The sequence below is a fragment of the Dipodomys spectabilis genome, unplaced genomic scaffold (assembly GCF_019054845.1).
Source record: "Dipodomys spectabilis isolate Male_0828 unplaced genomic scaffold, ASM1905484v1 ptg000624l, whole genome shotgun sequence".
Classification (NCBI taxonomy): domain Eukaryota; kingdom Metazoa; phylum Chordata; class Mammalia; order Rodentia; family Heteromyidae; genus Dipodomys; species Dipodomys spectabilis.
Window position 1 is genome coordinate 22001 of NW_024871301.1, and position 21646 is coordinate 43646.

Here is a 21646-nt window from a genome sequence, read left to right on the forward strand (position 1 = left end):
TTTAAGTCGGTCCGGCCACTTTTCAAGGTGGTCAGTGCTGTCTAGGATCTATCGGCACCTTTCCCTGGGACAGTGGTTGGTGGAGAGGGGACTGCGGTGAATGTCTGACCTGGCTCCTCAGAGAAGGAGCTCTGTAGGAGAACCCAGCCACAGCTCCACCGTGCCACTTGACGGTCACGGAGCCCTGGGGAGGTGGAGGCCGTGATGGGTGAGAGGGGAGGAGTGGCCGCGGCACAGGGGCCTTCTCTGCACAACTCTGCTGCCTGCCAATGTGCTGTAGCTGTGCCCCCCGCCTCCCCCAATGCGCTGTAGCTGTGCCCCCCGCCTCCCCCAGTGCGCTGTAGCTGTGCCCCCCGCCTCCCCCAATGCGCTGTAGCTGTGCCCCCCCGCCTCCCCCAATGCGCTGTAGCTGTGCCCCCCCGCCTCCCCCAATGCGCTGTAGCTGTGCCCCCCCGCCTCCCCCAGTGCGCTGTAGCTGTGCCCCCCCCCCGCCTCCCCCAGTGCGCTGTAGCTGTGCCCCCTGCCCTCCCCCCCTGGCCCTGACCTGTGTCCATCACGCAGCCAACGCCCAATGCGCTGTAGCTGTGCCCCCTGCCTCCCCCCTGGCCCTGACCTGTGTCCATCACGCAGCCAACGCCCAGTGGGCGATGGTGGAGAGGATGAGGGAGGCTGGGCTCATGGACTGTCGGGTAGGGGCGGGACCATGTGCAGGGCCGCGGGCCGGTGTCTACCTCCTTCACCTCCTGACCTCAGCCCACAGCGGGAGAGGGTTCAGAGCTGCAGTGTGGAGTCACACACGGCTGTCCCAACCCCCAGGACATTGTCATCACTTTCTTGTTTGTTTGTTTTTTTGTCGTCTGTGGTTTTTTTTTTTTTTTTTGGTGCTGGGGATTGAAACCTCCCCCCATTCCCTCCTCTTCCTCCCCTTTCCCTCCTCCTCCTCTTCCTCCCCTTTCCCTCCTCCTCCTCTTCCTCCCCTTTCCCTCCTCCTCCTCCTCTTCCTCCCCTTTCCCTCCTCCTCCTCCTCTTCCTCCCCTTTCCCTCCTCCTCCTCTTCCTCCCCTTTCCCTCCTCCTCCTCTTCCTCCCCTTCCCTCCTCCTCCTTTCCCTCCTCCTCCTTTCCCTCCTCCTCCTCTCCCCACTCTCTCCCTCTACCCCATCTCCCTCTACCCCATCTCCCTCTCTTCCTCCCCTTTCCCTCCTCCTCCTCTTCCTCCCCTTTCCCTCCTCCCCTTTCCCTCTTCCTCCTCTTCCCCTTTCCCTCCTCCTCTTCCTCCCCTTTCCCTCCTCCTTCTCTCCCTCTTCCTCCTCTCCCTCCCTCTCTCCCTCTACCCCCTCTCCTTCTACCCCATCTCCCTCTCTTCCTTCTCTTTTCCCTCTTCCTACTCCTCCTCTTCTGCCTCCCGCTCTTCCTCCTCCTCTTCCTCTACCCCATCTTTCTCCTCGTCTTCCTCTTCCTCCTCCTCTCCCCCCTCTCTCGCCTTCCCTCTCTCCCCCCTTTTCCTTCCTCCTCCACTTGTTGGCAGTACTGTGGTTTTGAAGTCACGGCCTCACACTTGTCGATCAGGCTCTGTGCCGCCGCTGAGTTAGAGTTAGTGTGGGTTTCAAATCCCCCTTGCCTGAGTCTCGTTTGTCTCACACGCACACTCCACTCAGTTCACGTTTTACACCTACGTATCACTAGTTGTGTCTGGGGAGTGTGGATTCCAGAGGGACCAGAATTGTGACCAAGATCTCAAGAGAAATCGTAACCTAATCTTCGATATTTAAAACTTCTACAAGGAGAACACGTTTGTGAATTGTTCCCTTAATGAACAGTTTCCATATCCTCGTATTATGTAATTTACACGTCAGATGGCAGAGCAGATTTGAGATTCTAAACAGATTCTAGATGTATAACCACACCCATGAACAGTCGGCACTTAGAGGTAGTTGTGTGTAATTGTAATAAGAGCACTGAGCTAGAATGGTGAGAGAAGTAAGCGTGCCCACATGCCACGTGCCCGTCCCCCACACGCCGCTGCCCGTGCCGGCCCCCACACGCCGCTGCCCGTGCCGGCCCCCACACGCCGCTGCCCGTGCCCGCCCCCACACGCCGCGTGCCCGCCCCCACACGCCGCGTGCCCGCCCCCACATGCTGCTGCCCGTGCCAGCCCCCACACGCCGCGTGCCCGCCCCCACACGCCGCTGCCCGTGCCCGCCCCCCACACGCCGCATGCCCACCCCCCACACACTGCTGCCCGTGCCCCCGTCCCACACACCATGTGTTCCCCCCCCCCCGTATCCCCCGCAGAGTGCCGGGACATCCTGCTTCCGGTCATCACGAAGGAGCTGAAGGAGCTCCTGCAGCAAAGGGACGAGGGGCACCAGGCCCTGGAGAAGAAGCACTGCGTGGAGCTCCTGAACAGCCTCCTGGAGGTGCTGAGCGGCCAGGACCCGGTGAGTGCCAGCACCTTCACCCAGCCGTGAAACGGGGCTGGGGCGGCCGCGGCGGGGGTGACGCCGGGTCACCCTGTGTCTGGTGGGCTGGGTGTGGGCAAGGGCTGGCTCTGCTTACCCAGCCCTGCGTGCAGGGATGCAGGGTGGAGGGGATCTCACACCTGACGTCCGCCTGGGACCTGGGACCTGGGACCTGGGACCTGGGACCCGGGACCTGGGACTCGGGACCGTCTCTGCCGTTTCCTCCAGAGAGGGAAGGTTTGTAATCTTCCTGAACGAGCAGGTGCCCAGGCCCGATCTGGAGGATGGGGAGGAGGGGTGGGGGAGGACAGGGAGCCGGTGTGTGCAGGGTCGTCTCTGGAAACCGCGGGGCTGGGGGCAAAGGCCGGGCTTCCTGAGTGCAGAATCATCGGCAGGAAGCAAGGGCAGATGGGTTGAGTTGGCCCAGGCCCGCATTTCTTCGGCTGTAAGTCCACACAGGGTCTGTCCTTCCCTGTGCCTGGTTCCAGAAGGCTTTGAAGACACCATCAACCAGTAAATCTTCTCTAAGCATTTGTGGAAGCAATGCCCCTGTTTCCCCCCCGCCCCGCGCCCCCTCCTCCTCCCTAGAACACCCTCCCTAGAGCTTTCTGGAAGCCTGTGTGGGTGACTTGCTAGCGTTAGACAGTGAGGAATGGTATTCTGTGGCTCGGATCCTGTGGTCAGCCACTCGTGCCCAGTTCCTGTGTGTGGTCTCTCTGTCGTCTCTTCCTTCCTCTCCCCACTGCCCGCAGTAAGACACAGCTTCTCCTGCGGCTGGGTGGGTGTGGTGGCTCTGATCATGCGCTTGTCCATTCGCGGTGAGGCGGGTGGATGCGGAGGTGTGTGCTGGGCACGGGGGGACTAAGCTGACACCAGGTCTGAGCTGTTCAGACACCTGAGTCCCTGAGCAGGAATGGGATGCCACCGGGGCCAGTTTCAGTCTTTGAAGCCCGGTTTCACGTCCAGAATGACCCGGGGTCATACATAAATTACTTTCTGGTTACGGATATCAGTTATATGGGAAAAGTAAATGAATTTTCATGTGTAGGCTTGGGTGGCAGGTGTAAGATGTCTCATGATGTGGATGAAAACGCTCCCCTCTCCCCCCTCCCTTCCCCTCTCCCCTCTCCCCTCCTCTCTCCCCTCTCCCCTCTCCCCTCTCCCCTCTCCCCTTTCCCCTCTCTCTTCCCCTCTCCCCTCTCCCCTCCTCTCTCCCCTCTCCCCTCTTCCCAGGGCCAATCGATTGTGAATCACTTCCGATCTCGAGCACTTGGAAGAGGACAGTCAGTCTATACTGTATCTAGGTGCATTGTGAGGGTGCTGGAGCTATATAGGAGTGTACATGTGTGCACACGTGTGTATTGGTGCATGTGTGCAAGCATGCATGTGCAGGCACACACACGTGTGCATGGGTATGTGCATGATCTACATGCACACATGTGTGCACGTGGGTGTGTGGCATGCATGTGTGTGCATGTGCATGGTTGTGCATATCTGCATGCATGCTTTGCATGCGTGTTTGTGCCCGTGTGAGCAACTGTCTTTGTGGGATGAATTATTCTCGTCTGCCGTCACAGCTGCTGAGTTGGGCGGGGGATGCTGTCCCTCCCAGGGACCTCCTTTGGGCCCAACCGCTCCGCCTCTGCTCTGTCTCTGCTCCTGTCTGTCTGTCTCTGTCTTTCTTCTCAACAGCTTCTCCTTTGAGGTATAGGACTCACTCCATAGCCATGATCACTTTGAACCACGCTGAAAAGCACAAGTCCAGAAGCATCCGACCTGAGTCCCTCTGGGCCTCGGGCCTGCAGGTTCTCAGTACTGATCACCAGCCCTTCACAAGGCAGCTGTGGGGAGGCCCCGTTCCCCACGTCCTCCTGGGAGGAGGGCAGCGGGCCAGAAGGCGACTTGGGGAGAGGCCCAGGCCGGGAGCAGGGGAGCAGCCCTGGAGTCACGGCCCTCCCTGGAGAGCGGGTTGGGGGTTTGGACGCAGGCAGCCCACACGGTGACTGACAAGCACCGCCGTATGGGGACACAGTGGCACAGGGACCGTCCTCTTTTCTTCGGTATTTACAGGAAATGGAGGACCAGCTGGGCGAGTTCTCAGTTCTTTGCCTTCTTAATTTAAGAGCCCACTCCAGACTGTAAAGCTGAGCACTTTCAAATCTGCGTTTAATAAACCACACGATGGCAAAGCCTCTGGCACATTTGTCTACTCAAAGATCCATTATCTTTTGGTAGTGGCCACATGGCGTGGGCAGAGGCTTCTCAAATTCAGCCGGCTGGCATGGGCTGCTCGGGTCCCACAGGCCCCAGACACCAGCCAGCCAGCCGTGAGTCCCCGGTTCCCGTAAACCCCACAACACACCGCCTTCCAGGGGGTCTCACGAGGAGAGAGGGCCCCGGGGTGCAGGCTTGGCGGGGATATTTATCTCAATAAGACAAGATAAAGATGGTAGAGACTGGGAAGAGACAGAGAACTCCCCCCATCAGGCCGTGGGTGGGAAGCGCTCCAGCCATTTTTTTTGTGGTTTTCTTTCTAAGCTACTGTATTTCTGGGGCATTTCATGCCGAATTCCTATCTAGACACCTGGTTGAGTTACCTAGCAACCCCTGATCATTACAGACCCTGCGTGCCTGTGGCTCTGTCCCAACGCGGGCCCCGGACAGACCCGCTGTCTCTCCGGTTCTTGTGGCTTCAGGCCTGGTTCTGTTGGAATGTCTGAGCGTGGTCCTTTATAATTCCTCATTTCCTGGTCACCTTTACCTGTCTACCCCGCCTCATGCCATTTCTCAGAATTAGAATTCTGGATGAAAACAAAACAAGACTCGCAGAATCCCGGTTTTCCCCGCCGGCCGTTCGTAGCTGGCAGCAGCCCGGTGGGTTATTCCTGGCTCCTAGCTGGCACCGGGCTGCTGCCCCGCCGTCCCCAGGCCCTGCCAGCCTCAGCCCCGCTTAGCAATGACGGCCGCCGGACACGTCCGGGGTGGGGAGGGGCGTGCGTCCCAAAGATGGGGCCGGTGCTGATGGCAGTTACCACGGTTCAGGTAATATCCCAGCCCCTTCCAGGTGCTCTTCCCGTGAGAGGTGAGGGGTAGATGCCTGATGCTGCCTCCATTCGCGTTTCCTCCCTCTCCATCCAAGAGGTCATTCAGCGCTGGCAGGCGTGCCAGGGAGGCTGGCGGAGACGAGTGTGTCTCCCGCGCACACCGGCGCTGGACAGTGCTCCCAGCATCCTCCAGTGCTGTCCTCTTGGGATTCACCGTGTCACAGATGCTCTAACCACCACGACAGGGGCTCTGGGAGCCACTGACTTTGGAAGCCCGGATGGATTCGTCTCTGATGCAGCCGGCTCATTCTGCGGCTGCGCGGACGGCCTGTCTCCGGGAAGCTTGACGAAGCCATCTCTCTTGACGGAAGCCCCTCTTCCCCGGCTGCCGGGCGGCGTTTCCAGGCGTCCCCTGCGTAGGGCCGAGCCTGCTCTCACTTGTCTTCTGTGTTTCCACACTGCCTGGGCGCGGGGCCGACGCTCAATAATCAATCTCCGTGGTCCGATTGATCCTCTCGTCTTCAATTAGTCTCCTTTCTAGAAAGACATGCTGACACTAATTTTATTGTATTTCATGTTTGTACTCAGCAGAATCTAATGAGAAAGGCAGGTGGGCGGTGTCCGCACTGAAATCCCGCTGCAGAGCGGCAGGTGGCTTTGGCTTTGGTGTTATTAAAGTTGCCCGTGTGTGGCCCCCCCCCGTACCCTCCACCCCCACGGCGGGCGTGTCCCTGGGGAACGATGCACCGGGTGGTCACGGTCACCGTCAAAGCCTCGGGCCAGCCTGTGTGGACAGGCCTCGTTGCCCACGGCGCGGGTCGGACGCTGGGATTCAGATGGGAGGCGTTCGTCTGCTCCTTATGGCCTGCAGAGTTAACGGACGCGGCCCAGGCCACAGCGCAGACCCCGACCGCACCGGCTGGGCTGTGCCTGGCGCTGTCCCAGGAGTTGAAGGACAGCCTCTGTCTCATTCGCTGCCCACCCTAACGGACAGCCGGGCCGGCACAGACGAGCAGCCCATAGCTATCCGTGGCACAGACGGCGGGAGGTGAGAAGCCGGCTCTGCGGGCGCCGGGCGAGGGCACTTTGCTTCCCTGTCCCGGGAGCGGCTGTGGAATAAGCCACAGCTGCTTCGCTGCCGCCGTCCCTCCCGTCAGTCAGAGGTAGGGCTGCACGGCGGAGAGCCGCGCTGAGCTCGCATGCTGTCACAGTCGGTGCTGCCATCCCAGCCGGCTTTGCGTACGTCCCCGCCGCAGGAGGTGATGATGGAAAGCCGGGGCGTAGGGACTCTGGGGTGCTGACCTGGGAGTCAGTCGACCCGAGTGGAAGTTCAGTGCTTCTCCCTATGAACAGAGCCGGTCTCGACGAGCGGAGGGACGTGTTCCTGTCCGGGCGTAAGGAATTAGAAGCTTCAGGGAAGGGCAGTTGTAACCGTCCCCAAACACCTCCATACACTAGCTACGTATCCGCGTGAACTCTCTCCTGGAAGACAAGTCTCGGTGCACAACACCGTGTGGTGGAAGGGGGGAGAAAGCAGGTGCGAGGAGGAAGGATGGACGGACAGAGCCCCGTGCGTCACTGGCCTGTGGAGGACACGCAGCCCGGGGCGCTGGTATTTTGTGTGTCGCTCCGCGGAGTGTGAAGAAAGGAGCAGATCCAGACAGCGGAGAGAGGAGCGATGCGGAAGTTATTCTGGATGGAGGAGCAGCAGCTACAACTTCCCGAGGTACCCGATTCACCCCGAGTCTCAGGACACCAGCAGCAGATGCCGCCTGCATTCAAAGAAGCCAGCGCTGGATCCGAGGACCCGGCCGGGGCTTGGCACGGGATGAGTTGATTACAGCAATCAGCAAGGCTGGGCTGTCACGGCTCGAGAGCACCGGGCGGCTGAGCCTCCCACGGAGAGCTTTCCTGCTCGCTGGCAGAATTCTGGGATTGAAAACGGGGGTGCGGGATACGCTATGGAGACAGAAAATGAGGGGGCCTGTCTGTTCCTCAGCCAGAAAGCCCAAGACCAGACGGAAATTCACTTCTACCTCTGCCAAAATGATTATGGATGAAGTGGGAGGTGCGGCCCACCTTCCCAAGCAGGAGGCTGCTGGGAGGAGGGAGCCTTGGAACGTACTGGAGTCATCGGCGACGGGCGCTGGGAAAAATCCCACCAATTTTGTACGATGGTTATCAGGATGCACCGCACACTGTGGGGTCTAGAGAAGGGGACATCCCTCAGAATGAGAAGAAAATACCCTTTGTTCTAGAAGGCTCTGAGGTGTGGGCACCGTGGGGAGGGCCACAGGGGAGCTGGCGGCCGGCGGGGGCCGCAGCCGGGTCCCCTCGGCAGGGTGCGGACGTTGGTGTGCCAGGACGGACCGCACGGCGGCACATCCGCCCCTCGGGTTCTCAGCCCCTCTCCGGCTGAGCTAACCACGTGACCGAGCCGGTCAGGTGCCGCAGACTGCACCAGACCTGGTGTTCTCAACCCGAAGGTCCTGGCCTCAAAGTCCAAACCAGCCCTTACCACCACCCCATGCCGAGGATGGCTGCTGGAGTTTCGTGTGTGTGTGTGTGTGTGTGTGCACACGCACGTGTGCGTGCTGGTCCTGGAGGTTGAACTTGGGGCCGGGGCGCTGTCCCTGAGCTTTTTCACTCAAGTCTGGTGCTCTACCACTTGGCCCACAGTGCCACTTCTGGCCTTTGGTTGGGTAATTGGAGATAAGAGTCTCCTCAATTTTCCTGGCCCAGGCTGGCTTTGAACTGTGATCCTCAGATCTCAGCCTCCGGGGCTGCTAGGATTATGGGTATGAGCCGATGGTGCCTGGCCAACAAGTAGAGTTTCTTGATACACACACAGCCAAGGGTGGGCCAGGGTGCGGGTGTGAGGGTGTGAGGTGACAGGGTGAAGCAATGTGGGTGACGTGGTAGCAGTGGTGGTGATGTCATAGCAGTTGTGATGATGTCATCGCAGTGATGGTGTCATAGCGGTGGTGGTGATGTCACAGCAATGGTGATATCACAGCAATGGTGATGATGTCGTATCAGTAGTGATGATGTCATAGCACTGCTGATGTAAGAGCGGTTATGATGTAACAGCCGTTGTGATGATGTCATAGCAGTGGTGATGTCATAGTGGTGGTGATGTCATAGCAGTTGTGATGATGTCATAGCAGTGATGATGTCATAGCGGCGGTGGTGATGTCACAGCGATGGTGATGATGTCATATCAGTGGTGATGATGTCATAGCACTGCTGATGTAAGAGTGGTTATGATGCAACAGCAGTTGTGGTGATGTCATAGTGGTGGTGACCAGGGGTCTCAGCAGAGGCGACGGCGATGGTGTTGGCGGTCACGGCGACGGTGTTGGCGGTCACGGCGATGGTGTTGGTGGTCACCGTGTCCCGGCACGGTCGTCTGTGTTGGCCCTGCGGTCACGCCGATGTCCCCTGTCCTGTGTTGCAGGCCTTCACCTACCACCACATCCAAGAGATCATGGTGCAGCTGCTGCGCACGGTGAACCAGACCGTCATCGCCATGGGCCGAGACCCACGCTCTGATCGTGAGTAGCCGCGTCTCTCTCCTCACGCGTGCGTGCGTGCGCACACGCCCCTCGGACCCGGCCCGGGGCTGGTCGGTGCGCCACTGTTCGGTTTTGGAATGGGGGCCCTGATGCTTCCCCTCCGAGTCAGGGAGGCGGCGCCAGCTCCGGGCGTCTAGACGGACGAGGCCAAGGACTCGTCTGAGGTCCAGGCCCCCCCTGTCCCCCCCTGCTGGCCGGCAGGGGTGGGGTGCCTCTGGGAAGGACCGATGAGGGAGAGGGCTTTCTGTAAGGGAATGGGAGGTAGAATGTTCCGGAGGCATGTCCACGAGGAACCTTGGCTTCTCGCCCAGGGTCAGTGCTCCCCAGCTCTCTGAGTGACTTGGCCGTGTGACCACTAGACCTGTGAGGTCGTTCGGGGTCACAGGCGTGCGTGGGGTCGCTTTCCGCACGGACACTCTTTCTGGGGCCCGGAAGGTTCCTGCGCCCGGTTTCTCTGCCCCTCCCCAGACGCAGAACCTACCTCTCACCCTTCGCCGGGTTCCCCTGGCTTCAAGCGAGGGCCACACGCGGAGAAGCTGAGAGCACCGAGTCTCCAGCACCCTCTGTGTGTCGGCCCGCGTGGGTCTCGGCCTGGCGGCGGCCCCAGCCTCGGCCACGTGGGTCTCTGCCCGGCAGCGGCGGCAGCCGTTCCGTTACGCGTTCCCCCCACACACACGGATGTGCTTCCCCTCGCGGTCCTGGGTGTCGGAGGCCTGGGCTCTCGTTTTGTCCTGCCCACCCGAGGCTGTGTGGCCCCCTCCCCCTCCCCCGGCGCCTCCCCTCCCCCCTCCCCCGGCGCCTCCCCTCCCCCTCCCCCGGCGCCTCCCCCTCCCCCCTCCCCCGGCGCGCCCCCCCCCCCCCCCCCCCGCGCCTCCACGCAGCTGTAACCCCCAGCCTCGCTTCTCTATTCCTCTCCGTGCTCTCGCCTCCCGGTTCTCGCCCTGCTCTCCAGCTGGCCTGGCGGGTGGGTTTGCAGTGTGGAGCATAGCGTGCAGCAGCCAGTCCCGGGGTTAGAGCCACCGGGGGCTCATCATGGCTCCTGCACTGGGGAAAGGGACGGAGGACCCGGCTTTCCCTCAGCCATTCTGCAGTGTCACCCGAGCGGCTTGTGGGAGCGATGGGTGGGGGCGGGGAGGCGGGGCGTGAGGCGCTGGAGCCCGGCCGGGGTGGGCTGAGGCCGGTGGCTGGGCAGGAACGGGAGGAAAAGCCCAACAGCACCTCCCGAAGCCGATACGGCTTCAAGCGGAATTAACGGAAGCGCCGTTGGGATGAAACTACTCAGGGGTCGGGGTCTCCGTCTTAGTGCGGAGCGCCACGATTCATTTCAGGTTGAACTCTGACAAGGAGGAAAGATTCCCCACTGCACCGTCGTTTCTAATTTTCCAGATGTGACTGTTATTGGTTAGTTTCCGTTGCCGGGGAATATCGGACCATCAGCGTTCATGGTAAACACCAGGCAGAGCCCGTGCGTGGCCCGGCCGGGGGGGGGGGGGGGGGGCGGCAGCCCGGAGTCACCTCACGGCCCGTGTGAGACTCCACCGGGCCCTTTCCCACCCGCGGCGGTCACCACACGGCGTCAACCATGACCAAAATGGTAGGAGCCACCCAGGCACCCCGGTGTTCACCGCATTGCCATCACGCCACCCAGGAGGCTGAGATCTGAGGATCATGGTTTGAAGCCAGCCCGGCAGGAAAATCCATGAGACTCAGGAGTCCGAGTACCGATAAAAATCCAGAAATGGGATGCGGCACTGTGGCACAAGTGCTGGAGCACCAGCCTTGAGCAGAAAAAGCTCAGAGACGGCGCCCAAGCTGGGTGAAGCCCCTGGACTGGCAGGCACGCGCACACATACACACACACGCACACGCATGCACGCACACTCACACACGCACGCACACACATGCACACACGCTCACACACGCACGCACACACACGCCCACACGCCCACACACGCTCACACACGCACACACATGCACGCACGCTCACACACGCACGCACACACACGCACACACACGCACACACACGCACACACACGCACACACACACACGCACACGCATGCACGCACACTCACACACGCACATACACTGCACGGGCCATACAGCTGGCGGCCAGCTGGCTGAGCTCAGCCCTCACACATGCATGCATGCACACACACACACATGCACGCACGCTCACACACACACACTCACACGCATGCACGCACACTCACGCACATACACTGCACGGGCCATACAGCTGGCGGCCAGCTGGCTGAGCTCAGCCCTCACACATGCATGCATGCACACACACACATGCACATACATGCACGCACGCTCACACACGCACATACACCTGCACGGGCCATACAGCTGGTGGCCAGCTGGCTGAGCTCAGCCCTCACACATGCATGCACACACACACACATGCATGCATGCTCACACACGCACATACACCTGCACGGACCATACAGCTGGCGGCCAGCTGGCTGAGCTCAGCCCTCACACATGCATGCATGCACACACACACACATGCATGCACACTCACACACGCACATACACCTGCACGGACCGTACAGCTGGCGGCCAGCTGGCTGAGCTCAGCCCTCACACATGCATGTATGCGCACACACATACATGCACGCACGCTCACACACGCACACACACCTGCATGGTCCACACGGCTGGCAGCCAGCTGGCTGAGCTCAGCCCTCACACATGCACACACACTCACACATGCACATGCATGCACGCTCACACATGCACATACACATGCATGCACGCTCACACATGCACATACACCTGCAAGGACCATACAGCTGGCGGCCAGCTGGCTGAGCTCAGCCCTCACACATGCATGTATGCGCGCGCACACACACATGCACGCACGCTCACACACACATACGTGCACACACACTCACACACGCACACACACCTGCACGGTCCATACAGCCGGCGTCCAGCTGGCTGAGCTCAGTCTTCTGTAGTCATCATTTGCTGGACGTGACGGCCGACTCGTTCGCAGTCCACTCGCCTGGACCGTGAATGTGCATGGTAACAAACAAGCCAAAGGGAATCTAACAAAAGCCAAAGGCAACGAAGCAAAACAAACCCCAAACCACCACCAAATCCGCTTCTAGCACATGGCCTTTTTCCTCCCCGGCACAGGGTGGTAAAAGGGTATGTGGGGTCGGGATCCGGCTGTGTGTTCTTTTCGTAGAGAGCTGGGCCCAGGGGCCTTGGCCTCTCTCGGTGGTTTTCCGCACAATGAACTGCAGTCCTGCCGCCACCCTTCCCCTCCCCCCCTGCTTCACTGGTTTCTGCACACATTTCCTCCCTCTCCCTCCTCCCACCCACGCTCCCGAAACCCAGAATGGTCCATGGTCGATTGGCCATGGCTGGAGTAGGACGGTGTGGAGGAGATGGGAAGGCGGGCTGGTGGATTAGTGATGTCTGTCACCCTGCGGGGTGGGTGGCCGTCTCCCAGCTCATCCACCCTGTCCTCTGGCCGTCTTGGTCTCTCTAAGAGGCTGGGATGGAAGATGATGGAAGTCGCGGAGACGGTTTAGCCGGGAGTGAGGTGCGCCTTGGCCTTACGAGCCGTGAGAGGTGGCGCGGCCTGTGTCAGGAGTGCACGCCGGCCGTCCACGCACGGCGCTGACCGCCTCTCCCGGCGGGCTGGGAAATGATGTGCAGTCACAAAGCACACCCCCCCCGACACCGGCCGGCGTGCCTGTCCGGAGCGCAGAGCTCCCTTCCAGAAGGGCACCGTGCGGCCTTGTCGCTGGTGGAGAGACAGTGGCTCAGGGGCCAGCGTGACCCCTGGCTCCCCATCCCTGCTCCTGCCCCGGCCTCTCCCCCATCCCCGCCTCTCTCCCGCCTCCCATCCCAGCCTCCGCCCAACCCCAGCGGCCTCTCCCCCATCCCCACCTCCCCCCCGCCTCCCATCCCCGCCTCTCCCCCGCCTCCCATCCCAGCCTCCCCCCCCCCCCGCCTCCCATCCCCGCCTCCCCCCCCCCCGCCTCCCATCCCAGCCTCCCTCCGACCCCAGCGGCCTCTCCCCCATCCCCACCTCCCCCCCGCCTCCCATCCCAGGCCTCCCCCCGACCCCAGCGGCCTCTCCCCCATCCCCACCTCCCCCCCCCCGCCTCCCATCCCAGCCTCCCCCCCAACCCAGCGGCCTCTCCCCCATCCCCGCCTCCCCCCCCCCCGCCTCCCATCCCAGCCTCCCCCCCCCCCGCCTCCCATCCAGCCTCCCCCCCCCGCCTCCCATCCAGCCTCCCCCCCGCCTCCCATCCCAGCCTCTCCCCTGCCTCCCATCCCCGCCTCTCCCCCGCCTCCCATCCCCGCCTCTCCCCCGCCTCCCATCCCAGCCTCCCCCCGACCCCATCATGCTGGTTGTCCCAGGGTCAGCCGGCCTGGCCCTGCCCCGCCACCAGGAGTCCTTGGAAGGAAGAAGGCCTGGTAGTGGTGTGGAAAGCTGGAGCTGGCGATCTTATTCCGGTGGTGTATTCAGGGCCTCATGACCCCGCTGTTCTGGGGGGGACCAGGAATCACGCTCTCCCCAGCTCACCGCAGTTGCCAGGCGCCGGCCTTTGGGGCACCGCGCTGTTGGAGCCGGGACGCCCGGTGGCGGGTGCGGGCGACAAGGGCGCAGGGCCTGCCGACCCCAGCGCCCACTGTCCCCCAGGAGAGGCCAGGACGGGCTGTGCTCCCGACCGCCCCTCAGCGCCCCTGCACCCCGGGGAGGTGCGGAGCTTCGTGTGCGCACGGCTGGCCGCAGACGTCCCGACAGCGTGGCCGGTGCGCACAGAGCACTCTGCATTTTCTTCCTCACCTGCGCGGGGTTTTACAGAGTGGTCCCCGGCGCACAGAGAGGCCGTGCCGATTGCCCATGACTACACAGCGGCCAGCGGAGAGCTGGGGTCTGACCCAGTGGGGCGGGCTTTACCCAAGAGCACCGGGCTGGCAGTGGAGGGACGGCCTCTCCCTCCTCCCCCTCCTCCTCCTCTACATCCTCCTCCTCCCCCTTTTCCTCTTTCTTCTCCTCTCTCCTCCCCTTCCTCCTCCCCCTCCTCCTCCTCTACATCCTCCTCCTCCCCCTTTTCCTCTTTCTCCTCCTCCCCTCCTCCTCCCCTTCCTCCTCCCCCTTCTCCTCCTCCTCTACCTCCTCCTCCTCCCCCTTTTCCTCTTTCTCCTCCCCTCCTCCTCCCCTTCCTCCTCCCCCTTCTCTCCTCCTCTACCTCCTCCTCCTCCCCCTTCTCCTCCTCCTCTACCTCCTCCTCCTCCCCCTTTTCCTCTTTCTCCTCCCCTCCTCCCCTTCCTCCTCCCCCTTCTCCTCCTCCTCTACATCCTCCTCCTCCCCCTTTTCCTCTTTCTCCTCCCCTCCTCCCCTTCCTCCTCCCCCTTCTCCTCCTCCTCTACATCCTCCTCCTCCCCCTTTTCCTCTTTCTCCTCTTCCTCCTCCTCACCCTTCTGCTCTCCTTCTCTTCCTCCTCATAATCCTCCTCCTCCTCTTCCTCTACCTCCTCCTTCTCCCTCTTCTCCCATTTTTCCTTCCCCTCTTCCTCATCCCCCTTTTCCTCTTCCTCCTCCCCCTCCCCTATCTGATGTCCACCCAGGCCTTAGAGACCTTCTAGAACCCCCAGGTACTTCTTGGTCCACACAAGTAGACCACCAGCCGCCAAAGTGCAGGCGTGCGTACGTGCATGTGCGTGCACGCGTGTCTTGGTGTGTATTGGAGGTGGTCAGTGGAGAGAGACAGTAGTGGCACTCGCACGGGGGTCTGGTGGCGTGGGGCAGCGGGCGGTGCGGGCCCCAGCCTCGGGCCGCGTCGGCCTTGCTTTGGCTCTGCGCTGTGCGGTCGGTGCTCACGGCCAGGGCTGCGTGGCTGTGCTGGGGATTTGGGGGTGGCTTCCAGGAACAGGGGGCTGGTGCAGAGATGGCTCACCCGGCGTCAGCGCACGGAAGGGCTCGGCTCCTCGGGAAGGGAGAGGGTTGGTGTGGCTCACAGGCTCGAAGGCTCCCAGCAGAGGGCGGAGGCGGTGGCGGGCACAGCCGTGGCCCGACCCGGGAGCAGAGGCTCCGTGCACGGCCATCCCCTGCCCCGCACGGCCCCAGAGGAGGCTCTGCAGCTTCGCCATGGGGGGTGGGTGGTGGGGGGCTGGGGGGGCACAGGGCCATGGCTGGGCTGCGAAGAGGACGCTGGTGAGGCCGGGCAGGGCCCAGTGCCCCCCGCCTGTCCCCATTCTTAACCAACTGTCCTGACAGGGGGAAATGTGGCCCCCGTCCCATCCCCCCCCCTCGGGCCCCCCAATTTGGAGACTCCGTTCCCCAGGCTGAAATGGGTTCAGAACTTTCCGCTTAGAGGGCACAGGACCAAACACGATTCCGGGTGTGTTTTCTCTTTTCTTTTCTGAAATGACTTTGCTCTCCTTTTATGATCAGAAGAAGAAGCTCAAACACACTTTCTTTAAAAATAGGAGTTAATGAGTGAGTCCAGCCTCCTGGAGCGTCTTCACCACGCCCGACCTCACTTTTCTTCTAAACAGCCCCGGGGCGGGGACCGAGGGCTTCCTTGGAGAGATGGGGTGAGGTGGGCGGAGGGGCCCGAGGCCTTGGCATTCCATAGGAGCTGCTGCTCCCGGCTGGGCTGCCGCCGCCTCCTCTCCGCGCTGTCCGCAGCTGTGTCTCCTCCCCGTCCGTCCAGTGTGGGATCTGGGGAGCCGGCGGCCGCTCGGGCCCTCACAGGGCTGCCAGGGGAGAAGGGCTTTGCTTCCTGGCATGGGTGGGCTTGGAAACTGTGCAAAAGACATCTCATTGGAGCCAGGAGGGCAGCCCGGGCTGTGCACCCGGAACCCCGGGCGGGCAGAGGCCCCCGTCCCACAGCAAGCGGCGTGATGCTCAGGAGAAGTTACCAAGCTGAGGCCACACTTCGGCGGTGGCTGGCTGGCGGGTTTGGCAGGTGTTGTAAGGACTGGGACTTCCTTACCTCCACCGGGCACTCTGACAAATGCCACCCCCTCCAGTCCCCTAGGGACCCCACTGGAAATGGCAGCCATTACAGGCGACCTCCCGGCACTGTGTGAGGAGACAACAGGGTCAAACCCCTCAGCAACGGCCGAGGAAACTTCCAGAACCCAGAGCCATGGTGGCCATGTTGCTGCCCTTCTTTCCCTCCCTGTCCTTGGCCCTGGCCTGGCTCAGAGCGGGGGCCAGGGAACTGCCCTGCAGACGGGCATGGGCCCCGCGTTGGTGGGTTTGCGTGAGCAGGCATGGGGGCAGGCTGGAACCCTGAAGCCCAGCCGGCGTGCTCAGCGTGCTGGTCCTGTGCGTTGCTTTGATGGCGCCCTGGTTCCCCAATTCTCAGCTACAGAGGGAGTATTGTATTTAGGTAAATGGCAAGAACAGACAGACAGAGCGCAATGGTAGCCACGAATCACGCCCAGACCTTCTCATCCTTGCGGGTCATTCCATCCGTGGTGGAGGGGGGGAGGTTCAGTGGCTCATGCTCCGTGGTGGAAGAGCTGTGTGGGTTCCCCTTGGGAGTTAGTTTGGCAATCGCAATGACTCACTCCCCTTGTTGTGCAAAAGCAGCAGCCTCGATCTGTGAGCGTGATCAGGCCTCTCCGTGCGGCCTCTCCACACGGCCTCTCCCCGTGGGGCTGTGCCAGCCTCTCCACGCAGCCTCTCCACACGGCCTCTCTGCGGGGCTGTGCTGGCCTCTCCACATGGCCTCTCCACACGGCCTCCCCGTGGGGCTGTGCCGGCCTCTCCACATGGCCTCTCCGCGGGGCTGTGCTACCTGCAGCCCAGCAAGGCCACCACTATGGACAGCTGCTCAGAGAAGGTGCATTTTTGGGAGGTTTGGTCAGGAGGAAGAGGATGGATGTCACTTGAGTGGAGTTTAATACAACACACTTCTAGGCTCTGCAAATTTGCACAAAGCCTTCTGTGATAAGAAAGCTTATATTTGTTGTGGACCACCTCACCCCAAGGTGTGATTTTCATTGTCTTTTCACGTTAATCATGGGGGGACACAAAGGTACATGGCTCTGCCTAAAACCGCTCCTTGCTCGGCAGACCCCGTCCGGCCGAAGTGGTCACACGGAATAAAGGCTGGCACGGTAATGGAAACATCACAGTGAGAATAGTTAACAATCTGCTTTCATCTCAGAACTCATTTTCTCTCGCTCACCCGCAGCGGGGCTGTATTTCCGCACAATGTGCAGCATGCATTTGGGATTTAATTACGATGACATTGTATTAGGGAAGCGGTTTGAGCCAGACTGTGACCCTTTGGGACGGAGATGTGGGGAAGGGTGGCGGGGTCCTGTGGTCGGCGGCCTGGGAGGGCGGACGCTGGGAGCCTGGGGCATGGGCCTTGCTGGAGAGCCTCTCCCTGGGCCCGGGGTGTGCGCCCCAGGCCGGGCCTGGCCCCCTCTGTGGTGGGGACATTGGGAGAGGAAGTGTTGGGGTCCTGCTTGGCCTCCTGGCTGCAGGATCCAATCTCCTCCTTAATTTATTCCTGCAGCCCCGATTTGCCCCAGTGGGGAGGGCTGGGAATGCGGAAGCAAGAATAAGCCGGATTCCCGGCCTGGGAAGGTCCAGGCTAATTAGAGAGAGACAGACTCAGCAAGGAATGACGCAGACCTGTGTGCAAGTTCGGGGAAGCCACCCACACACCCACCCACCCACCCGGGCCAGGTCCCCTGTGTCTGCAGAATGGCCGGGAGGGTATTGGGTGTGGTTCAGGGCTGGAGAGTGAGTGTTGGGTGTGGGAGTTCCAGGCAGGGAGGGGAGAGGCCTGAGCCCCTGAAGGAAGCTGGGCACCACGGGGCAGGAGGAAGCCAGGGAGGCTGAGCAGGGCCAGAGGGCCGGCGGGGGCCCGTGTCGGGCGGGGAGGCGGGAGCTGGGAGCGGCGGCTGTCCCCTGGCCCTGCCAGGCCCCACGTGGCCGGCACCAGATACAGTGTAGGTTTGGACGTGTGCCCGGCCTTCTGCTGCTGGATGGGCGTCAGGATCATAAAACATCTTTGTTTCTTGGAACTTGAGAAATACGCTCTCAGCATACCGTGCTTACAGCCAGCTGCTGCGGGCAGGGAAAGCAGGGCCTTTTCAAACACAGACTCTACTGGGAGCTCTGCTGAGCTAACGAAGGCGGGAAGGGGGCTCAGGACGAGCTCAGTGGTCCCCAGAATGTCCGGATAACAGGTCCACACCAGCCCAGACGCTCCTGGCACGGGCTTCCTGCGGGGGTGGGGGGGCTGGGCTCCTGGCACGGGCTTCCTGCGGGGGTGGGGGGGCTGGGCTCCTGGCACGGGCTTCCTGCGGGGGTGGGGGGGCTGGGCTCCTGGCACGGGCTTCCTGCGGGGGTGGGGGGGCTGGGCTCCTGGCACGGGCTTCCTGCGGGGGTGGGGGAGGGTGAAGGGGGGTTGTTGCTCTGTGGTGCTGTCACCTGGTGATGCTGTCACTGTGGTGCTGATTCAGAGGGGGACTGGCTCCCGGAGTCTCTCCCCGCTGGGGTCCTTGGTCCCCTGCCAGGCCGTGTCCTCTGCGTCCCGGCCACGCGTCTGCTCAGGCCCCGCCGCGTTCTCTGGAAGGCCCGTGGTCCTGGCACTCACGCCTGTGTCTGACCCAGCCGTAGGCCTGTTCTCTCCGTTCACTTCAGCGAGCAAGCGTGTGCGCGCGCATGTGTGTGTGTGTGCACGCGCGTGCGCACACGTGTTTGGCACCTGCTGTATCCCCCGGTTAATGTTCAGGACATTTCATCATGAGCAGTTGTCTTGTAAAGGGGAGAATCAGCCTTGTGGGCCATCCAGGCCACAGAGGGGAGGGGAGGGGAGGGGAGGGAGGGAGGGGAGGGGAGGGAGGGGAGGGAGGGGAGGGGAGGGAGGGAGGGGAGGGGAGGGTGAGGAGAGGGGAGGGGAGGGGAGGGAGGGAGGGGAGGGGAGGGTGAGGAGAGGGGAGGGGAGGGAGGGGATGGTCGGCCCTGCGCACCAGGATTTCTGACTTTTTGTCCTTGGTTCTATTTTGTCCTTTTTTTCTGTGCAGGAAATTAGCATTTCCCAGAGCGGGAGTCTCACACTCTAGTATAAATCAGATGGTCTGTAGATAGCTCAGGGGCAAGGCAGGCAGGAGAAAGAATGGCTCACGTGAGAAAGCGTTTTTCGGCGCGCTCTCAGACACCCTGGTAGGAAAGCCTCTAGAACACCCCCGAACGTAATCCCACGACCTTCATTCCACCTAATGTTTGGAGGACACAATACTGGGTTTCTTGGCACGTGTGGCTCAAAGGTACCTTTCAAGGAAAAGGAGAGAGCGGAAGGCAATGTTAAAAGAACGCTGAACAAGCTGGCGACCTGGCAAACATCACGCAGTGTCTCCCGTTGAAGGAGGCTGGGCTCGGCTCTCTGTGGGAGCACTGTGCATGGAGTCCTGATCCCTGAGAAATGTGTCCACGCCAGGGTGACCGGCCCACCCCTCCCCTCACCACGGAGGTGTCCTTCTTCCCCTTTTTGGGGGGCTATTTTTCCACTCGGTAGCCTCAGGCTGGTCTCAAATTCACAACCCTCCCGTGTCAGCCTCCGGGGTGCTGGGATTACAAGCATGCACTACCACACTCAGTGAGCAACACTTTAAACTTTCCTAGTGGTTTAAACTTTCTCAGCCCTGACCCGTCCACGCTAATAAAGGAGCCTTAAAACCACTAGGAAAAAAAAATATGTACGTTTATTGCAAAAGATAATATCCCATTTAAAACAGTTTAGAAATTTACAAAACCCGGCATCAGTACGTACATTGTCTCTGAGGAGGCCCTGGGGACAAAGCATCTTGTAGCAGCACTACGCTCCACTCCGCAACCCCGCTGGGTCGCGAGGTCCTTTCCCCTTCAGTTTTTTAAAAGTAATTTTTGCTCAATTCATCTCTCCCCATCAAACCACACAACCTCCAGGAAAGCGTTCTCTGTGGGTGCTAGTGATGGCAGATGGCACATGTATTTTACAAAGAGGAGTGGATAAATAACAAGTTTTGGGTGTACATATATCTGTTTAAACACGGAGGGGATCCTGCTTGCCCAGCAGCGAGGCGGTGCTTGGGAGAGATCCCCTCTTCCCGGCCTCGGATCCGCAGCCCCGCGCCGGCCGGGCTTTGGCGACAGCCTTGGTTGGTTTCCTTACTGGAAATATGGATGTTGGTCTCATCGCGTTCATTTGCGGATTCATGCGGGCGCCCAGCTCTCCCTGTGCGCGGCCTCAGCCCTCCTCTCCTCACCCCTTTTCCCCTCGGCGGGCAGAGGCCCCAGCCCGGCCTCCGAGGGTCTCCACTGCCAGCGGAAGGGGCTCTGAGCGTCTACAGCAGGGGGGCAGACGTTGCAACCCCCATCCCAGACTGGACGGTCCCACCGGCCGCCCCGGGGTGGAAGGAAGGCTGCACCCCTGTCTGGCCCTCCTCCTTGGGACCAGGTGGGGGTCACTCCCAATCCAGACCGATGCCAGGCTAATGACGGGGTGCAAGCACGCACATTGAGACAGAGGCTCCCCGGCAGCGTGAGCCCGCCTCCCGGACCCCAAACGCCGCTGCTTCGTTCGGATTAGTGGTGCTCTGCCCGTGGTGGGCGGGCCGGGAGGGGACTGCACGGCCTCGGGAAGCGGGTGGAGGTGTATCGTATTCAAACGTGGGTTCTTAAGGATGGCAAGTGTGTTTATCTTTGCTCTGATGGGATGGGCTTTCCCCTCGTCTCCACTGTACCACAGCACGAGGTGGGGGGGGGGGGTTCACTGGGTGATTCGCTCAGTCACTCCCGGTTTACAGTGGGGTCAGTTCACCCACGTGGACTCACGGCTGGGTGACAGGCCCTCCTCCCCCACCCAGGCCAGGTTCCGTCAGCCGCTGCTGTGGAGGACCCCTCAGAAGCAGACCTTAAAGAACTCAGGCTTCGGGAAGGAGAGGCCTTCAATCCTAAAATGGAGGCAAGCCTGGCCTGCTGCCTGGGCCTGACCCTGTGTGGGTTTGAACCTGCTTGCAGGCTGTCCTGGCTGGGTGGGTGTTGGCCTCTGCCTTAGTTTTGTCACTGATAAGATGGGCTGATCGCTCGGAGTCTCCAGACCTCTGAGGACTGTGGGTAAATGAACTGTGCAGTTGGAGAGTTCCAGCCCCTAGCCAAGTCCCCCTCCTTCCCGCCCCGCTGGGTGGGGTCGGGCCCCAGGAAGAGGTGCATGAGACCCACCCCGAGACCCCTCCCCGAGACCCACCCCTGTGAGCCCCCGACAAGTCCCGGCCCCTCACAGCTCTTTAATTTGGGATCAAGAGATTCATTGAAAATGAAGAGCTCTCTCCACACCTGCAGACACACACGCGCATACACACATGTGTACACATGCATGCGCACACACACACAGGGGAGATTTGGCGATTTCAGGCCCGTCTCCCTGCCGTTCTGCTTGTGTACACCAATAGCTGAGCACAGCGCTCATTTCTAACATCTTATTTTGGGGGGTACCGGCTTTTGACCCTCCTCTGATTCCTGTACTGCAGACCACCTGTATGCGTGTCTCTGGCCTGAGGACAGGGAGGGTAGGCGGGGGTGGGG

General features: G+C 61.3%; 1 protein-coding gene across 1 annotated transcript in view; it reads left to right on the forward strand.

Annotated features, from left to right (window-relative positions):
• The window catches only part of LOC122101084 (dedicator of cytokinesis protein 2-like), a 153919-nt gene that overhangs the window by 16151 nt on the left and 116122 nt on the right, over window positions 1-21646 (forward strand). Inside the window, 3 exon segments of the mRNA XM_042671427.1 lie at window positions 2293-2438; window positions 8961-9044; window positions 9046-9057. Coding sequence (XP_042527361.1) covers window positions 2293-2438; window positions 8961-9044; window positions 9046-9057 — 242 coding nt within the window.